The 7,135-nt window shown below is 34.3% G+C and overlaps 1 protein-coding gene across 1 annotated transcript; it reads left to right on the forward strand.

The window, feature by feature from the left end:
* The first annotated feature begins 99 nt into the window (after positions 1–99).
* Positions 100–6,443, forward strand: LOC134004753 (transmembrane protein 243-like). The gene is made up of 4 exons (XM_062444132.1): positions 100–229; positions 1,219–1,269; positions 2,477–2,581; positions 3,069–6,443. The coding sequence occupies exons 1-4, from the start codon at positions 152–154 to the stop codon at positions 3,186–3,188; spliced, it is 354 nt and encodes a 117-aa protein (XP_062300116.1). The 5' UTR covers positions 100–151; the 3' UTR covers positions 3,189–6,443.
* The last annotated feature ends 692 nt before the right edge of the window (positions 6,444–7,135 follow it).

The raw sequence follows: 7,135 nt of genomic DNA on the forward strand, positions 1-7,135 counted from the left end.
GCTAAGCATGCGGCACTGGCCCTGCGTCTCCAGGAGGCGGCGCTGCTGAGAGGCTACAGGAGGAGGAGGAGGAGGAGGAGGAAGAAGAGGAGGAGGAGGAGGAGGAGGAGGAGGAGGTCGGAGCTGAGCGTGTGTGTCTGCCGAGGCGACCATGGATGACTTCACCACCAGGACGTACGGCACCAGCGGCCTCGACAACAGACCTCTGTTCGGGGAAACGTCGGCACGGGTAAAACACCGGAGGAGGACGAGGGTTTCCTTTGTTTTAGACGTCACTATTTCCTTTTTCACAGCAAAAATGTGTTTAATATGAAGATGAAGAATAGTTATTATAAAAACCCTGCTGCTCTTGGTTTACAACAATAAGTCAATTTAATGAGGAAAAAATGTGAATTTTACATTTTTTAAAAAGCAGCTTCAGGCACGAAAATACAAATTTGTCTATTAAATAATAAAATAATACAAAGAAATTTCACTTTTTTTCCTTTAAACTTTAATACAATAAAACAGCAGCAAATTCTCAAACAAATAAAAATAAACATTTAGTCAAAATACACCAGTTAAAATTTAATCAGCAAACTTTTAAAAATTCTTCTGGTTCTCGTACACGTTTGCTTAGTTTTTACAGTGCATTATTTTTATTTAAGTATAATTAATAATTATGTATTATAATTTTATTCAGTGAGGATGAGGGCTTTGTTTTTATTTTCAGCAATTCCACAAAAAAAACCCAAAACATCGTTAACACTGAACACTGAAGTAGCCTACAAGTTATTAAAATTAAGGTTTTTTATTTTTATTTGAACATGTTATGTATTTATATATATTAATAAAATGTAATAAATACATAACGGGTAAAACTAGAATGTGATCTGTATCTGGAAAATAACGTCTGATATTTGGGTTTAGACCTGGTGTTAAAATGTTTTATTAATTGTGATTAGATCTCAATATGCTAATTATTATTATTTTGATTTTATTTGGCTGAGGGTAAAGAGGCGGAGCTCCGACATCTTTAACGTACAGGGACGATTTATTGTCTATTATTTATTTATTTAAGGTGAAAATGTGCTTTAAAATCTGCTTTAAAGCGTTGTTACCTTGATACCTTTTTATAAAACACACCTTCAAATAAGGTTTAACGTAACTCTTCAGTTGTTTTCAGCCGCCATCTGCGAATGTTTGCTAATATTTGTTTTGACGTCTCTTTTCTCGAAGGACCGAATCGTCAACCTGGCATTGGGGGGATTCACGTCTTTGGTTGTTTTAGTAAGTATAGTTTTTACTCTATTAACAGTGCAACTTCATTTAAAAGTCGCTTGCTTGCTCAGAGTTCACTATGCTGCACTTCTGAAACGCTCCCAGTGGTGCAGCTTTTTTTAACTTTAAAAAAAAAAGTAATTCAGTGAAATAAGGAACCAAACTATATTTTCATGAACTTAAATCTGTTTCAGTGACACATTTATACATCTGTGTTTCTGTTTTTCAAGCAGTTTCTTCCATTTTCTTAAACTGAATTTAACTTTAAAATACTTTAATTACATTTCTTTTATATTAAACTCCTTCTTCTTCTTCTTCTTCTTGACATTTTCTTGGTGAAGTGTCCGATCACATGAATGAGTGTTACAGGACAAGATAAAAAATGCAGTTATGCGTCCATTAAAGCTTCTCTATTAGGAATGCGTTGAGTTATTTCTCTCCACTATCAGCATTCGACAGAGTTCGCTGGCTCCCGTTTAAAGTCTCTGAACGGTCGTAATTGATCCGACGTCAGCGATTAAAAGTCACGCGAAACTTCAGCGTCACATCGTGCAGCGTATTAAGTTTACTGAGCGCATCAAGGCTCCTTTTAATAATTGATTTCTTCATGTTTTATAATGTTAGTGTGTTAATTAATCAGCTTTAAATGTGGCTCCGTGACACTGACACATATTTAATCTGAGTTCTATCAGTGTTTCTACGAATCTTCACCGCTGACTAAAAGAGGAAAAGTTAAAACAATGATTCAACTGTTTTTACTTCTTCTTCTGCAGAATGAAAAGTGATTCTTTCTTCTTCTTTTTTTTGTGACCATTTCCTGATTTTCTTGTAGTGAATCACAGCGAGTCTCCTCTCACACAAAGCCACGTTAAACTACATTTCCTCTTTATTTATTTATTTATTTAATCTTTATGTAATTAATCAGTCTCATTGAGATTAAACTCACTTCTCCAGGAGAGATTTGAGAACAAGAAACATTCATAAAAACACAGAAACTACCAAAATAAACAATAAACAAGGATTTAATAATAAAACATTAAAATCTCCAGGAGGAATTTAAAGATTCATGTTTGAAGGTAGTTTGATCCATTTAAAAGTAGCTGCAACATAACATAAGTGTGAACTTATACAAGATATTAAAGGTTAATTAGTTATTGATCTGTTGTTTTTCAGCTTTTTTAACGTTTGTTGTTATGGTTTTTTTTGTGTCTCCTAGGTTACGGTGATCAGCTCGTTTGTTTTCCCCTCGCTGCCGCCGCGACCGCTCAACGTCTTCTTCGCGGTGTGCATCCTGTTAGCCTGTGGATCCACCATAGTGCTGGTAACACACACACACACACACACACACACACACACACACACACACACACACACACACACACACACACACACACACACACACACACACACACACACACTTCCCTGTTTTATCAGGTCAGATTTCCTGTCAGCGTGTTCCAGCTTTGATATGACTATTTTCTTCTCCATCATTCACCTGTGATATCACTCAGATACTAAGTGATATTTTGGAGGGTTTTATGTATTTTTATATCAGTTATTTGTGTAAAAAGGCCTTTTAATCAATATTTATTTTGAATATTTAATAAAAAAGTTAGATAAATGTAAAGTTTTTAGAGTCAATTGAAAGAAAAAAGGGGATTTATTTTATTATTATATTTGAACTTTTATATTTGAACTCTTTATTTTATTTCTTGTTGCTTCTTGTTTTACCTTTTGTAACAACTCTTTTTTTAAAGTTATAAAAACCCCAAAAATAACGTCTTCTTATTCTTCTTCCTCCTCTTCAGATATTCTGGTACCGGCAGGGCGATCTGGAGCCTAAATTCAGGAACCTGATCTACTACATGCTGGCGTCCATCGTGCTGCTGTGTCTATGTGCCAACCTCTACTTCCACGACGTCAGGTAAAGGCAAGGGAGCGAGGAAGAGGAGGAGGAGGAAGGAAGGAAGAAGAAGAAGAAGGGAAGACATGGGGGCGACAAAGAGAGAAAGAGAAAGACCGTCCAATAAAAAGACACATATATATATATATATAAATATATATATACGACCAAATCAAACTAAAAACTCATCTCACACTAACTTGAATGACTGGCAGCAGACTGGAGACTCTCGGACCAAAAGAAAAGAAAACCAGTGAGACTTAATGGTTCCAGTGGGATGAAAACTGTCAGACTCGTTTGTTTCGGTGCTGAACACACGATGAAGAAGATGCAGAATCACAACGTGGTGTTTAAACGAGGAGGCGAGGAGCGCTTACAACTGATGATGGAGCAACACGTTAAAGGAAGAATCTGCCCTTTTGTGTCTTTTACATGTTTTTCTTTTCTCTTCAACTTTCGGATGAACTATATTTATATCTTTAAACATCCGTCAGAAAGAGAGAGGGCTCCGAAAATATTGTTATAAGAACCAAATGTTCCCTCAAAACTTCAGATAAAACAGCGTCTCTCTTTTTTAACAAACCTGCTTGTGTTAAAAAAATAAGGAAAAAGGTGCGTTCAGGTCCACTCTGTAATTCAGAAAACATCACCACATTATTCACCATATCCACAATTATTTTGGTTATTTTCTTAATGAATTAATCAGTTGTTTGTCCCCAAATGTCTCAAGATGATCAGAAAAATATTCACAGTTAAAAAGCTGTAAAATCAGAGAATTTGGACGGTTTTCTTTTAATTTAAGTCGCCAACGATAAATTGATAAATTTTTATTTGTGTGTTAAAAACAGGTATGTTTGACGTTTTATGCTTGAAAAATTACTTAAATTATTAAAATAGTTGCAGATTATTATTATCACTATTTCTCATTTTGTCCAACTAACAGTCAAAATCCCCAAATGTTCAATTTAAGTCTCTATTTGAACATTTAAGAGTCTTAAATTCAGGAATACTTGAGTTTGTTTTGCTTGAAAACGTCAAATAGTGAATTCTGTTTTCTGTTAATGAGTCAAAACAGGACAATAAGTTAAATTAAATTAAAGGTACGTCACACCTATTTGAAGCTTTTTTTAAAGTGGAGCTTGTGGTTGACATTACGAGTTTACAGAGACGACCTGAATGCACCTTGTGTGTGTGTGTGATTGAATGTGTGAGTGCGTGTGTGTGTGTGTGATTGAATGTGTGCTTGCGCGTGTGTGTGTGTGTGTGTGACATCATCATGACGCTGTGGTTGAACTCCTCTGTGCACCGTCTTGATTCAGGAGGAGGAAGAGGAGGAGCTCCAAAACTATCATCATCATCAGCTGATTTGTATCCTCGAGGCCACGTTGGACTCCGGTGGATCCTCTCTCTCTCTTTTTCTCTCTCTCTCTCTCTTTTTTGTGTGACTTTAATAACTGACGATTATTACATTAATTTTTTTTGACATTTTTTTTTTTGCTCTCAAACTGAATCACACAAGTCTGTTTTCACATGTTTTAAACTTTTTTAACGGGGCGGATTTTTCCTTTAACCAGGAGGAATATTAACACAGAGTGAAGCAGAACTAGGAGGTGATGAACCTTCCTCCTCTTCCTCCTCCTCCTCTTCCTCCTCAGTACTGTAGACTGTAGCTGACACAAACAGCATCAGGGGCTTCGTGGCAAATATATGCAACAGTTTTTCTTCTTGTCTTCCTCTCGCTGCTGCTGCTGCTGCTTTTTCCTCCTTTTTTTCTGCTTTTGCGGCTTTTCTGACGTCTGATGGTCGAATTTAATTCCCAAAAATCAAGCCTCAACTTTAAGAGGATTATTTTTTCTTTTGTTTTTTAGAAACTCATTTAAATTTAAAATGCTGAATCACACTGACTGACTGCCAATTATTGCACTAGCTGAATTTATACACATTTTTTGTCTAAGCCATAAACACACACACACACACACACACACTCTCTCAGGCTCGGCTGTAGCACCAGTAAAAATGAGCAGGAGCGTTTCTTTTCTTCCTCGTGACTTTACACACTGAAGCACAATTTTTTTAACGTATCTACAATCTAAATAATCAGAAGAAAAAAGATTTTTGGTGTTTTTTTTAAGGGTCTATTAAAGCTCAGCAGCACGATTACAGGGTTAAAAACAACAACAACACTCTGAAGTCTAATTTAGCTGCTTCAGTTAAAGGAAAAACACACCAAACATACAACATGCAATTAAATAATAAATATATATTATAATAATAAAAACAAAAAAGGCACCTCAGCACTTAAAGTGGATGTATTGGACCAAAAAAAAAAAAAAAGGTTTTCTTGATTGAATTGCCTGGTTAAAAATGTTTAAACAAAAAATATATATATTTAATTAACTTATTATAGAAAAGACAAAGAAACACGGCAGATATTCACTTTTTGCATTATTATAAAAAATAAAAAAAGGCTTAAATCATTTAGTTTTTCTGTCAATTTACTAAAATTTAAGCAGTACAGCCAAGAAGTCATTAAATATTACCTTTTATAATCATATTTATCACATTTATATAAATATATATATTTATCTGCACCAATCAAACTTCAGGTTAATTCATGCAAACTGTCCAAAGAAAACTAAACTCACATTTATTAATTATTAGATCTTAAAGGAAGAGTCCGACTTTTTTTTCTTTTTCTTTTTCTTTAGTCTCTCTCAACAATTTCTGACTTAAATAACTCACAAATAAATTTCCTTAAATAGTTTTTGGGCACGCTTAAATTCATCGTTAAGCTTTTGGTCTTTTCATGAAAAAAAAAAAAAAAGAATAATGTTGGACTTTTCATTTAATGTCGTCTCTTTATTTTAAAAAACAACAACGTTAAACTTGCTGTGTGACGTCACCAAAAACACGATTTTTTTCGGGGTGTCGAATTTCAAACTGAAGTGTAGCTTTGAAGAAAAAAATTGTACTATTTCTGTCTTTTTTCTTTCCTTCTTTCTTTGCTGACTGTAGCTTCGCTCGTTTACAGATGACCTGCATCAGTGGACGTACGGTAAAAACTGACAGCGACTGTTAAACACAAATAGCTCCGTGCTAAAACAAACTGCGGGGGGGGGGGGGAAGAGAGGAGGGGTAATAAAAACATTTTTAAACAACAAGCCCCGTCCTCTACGAGAGGAGTCGACAACCTCGCCACGACTTTAGGATTGTCTCAAAGCCATGTTGTTCTTTTTTTTTTAATTTAATATTTTATGGAATAAATAATTGTGTATCCTCACTGACTCTGTGTGTTTTGTTTTGGCCTAATATCGGTATCAGCATATCCCAAAAATCCGGCATCGGTCGGGTCCTTAAACGTTACAAACTTAAAATGAGGTAATGTAACTGTAAAGAGGGAGAGACAGAAATGTGTGTGTGTATATTTTAACTTATTACATTATAACAAGGGCCCGACTGATTCTGGGTTTTTGGTTTATAGTATTTATAAATGTTAAATGTTTATTAAAAAAAGGACTTAAGTTTGATTCAGACACTTTATAAGACGTTGACATTTTATTCACAGTGTTATTCAGATGAAAATACAGGTTTATTTCTCCATTCAGTCTTTTATTATTATTTTTTTTAAAAACAAAAAAACAAACATGACATCATTCAAATACAAAAGCCCAGTTTGCATTTTAATTTAATTGTTCATTCATTCATAAATATTTGCTCTGTATGGAAGTCAACCTCTGCCATTTAAATGAAAACACAAACAAACAAACAAAAACAAAAAACAAGAATATTTCTCCTCATAATTATAATACTAAAAATGTAAACCTTTAATTTAAATGATCAGAAATGTACTTTATGATATACTTTAAATAAATAATATAAAACAAAATCAAAAAGTGATCCAGTTTTATATTTTTTTATACATCATTTTTAACACACTATAATGTAGTTGTTTAGTGTTTAATTTTCTACACT

This window comes from Scomber scombrus, chromosome 22 (assembly GCF_963691925.1).
Source record: "Scomber scombrus chromosome 22, fScoSco1.1, whole genome shotgun sequence".
NCBI classification, from domain to species: Eukaryota; Metazoa; Chordata; class Actinopteri; order Scombriformes; family Scombridae; genus Scomber; species Scomber scombrus.

What these genes read in the sequence shown, in the direction of transcription:
- LOC134004753 (XM_062444132.1), top strand. Translation starts at nt 152, where the DNA reads ATGGATGACTTCACCACCAGGACGTACGGCACCAGCGGCCTCGACAAC. An exon ending in TCACGTCTTTGGTTGTTTTA is followed by an intron (nt 1,270 to 2,476) that starts GTAAGTATAGTT and finishes TGTGTCTCCTAG; the next exon opens with GTTACGGTGATCAGCTCGTT. An exon ending in GTGGATCCACCATAGTGCTG is followed by an intron (nt 2,582 to 3,068) that starts GTAACACACACA and finishes CCTCCTCTTCAG; the next exon opens with ATATTCTGGTACCGGCAGGG.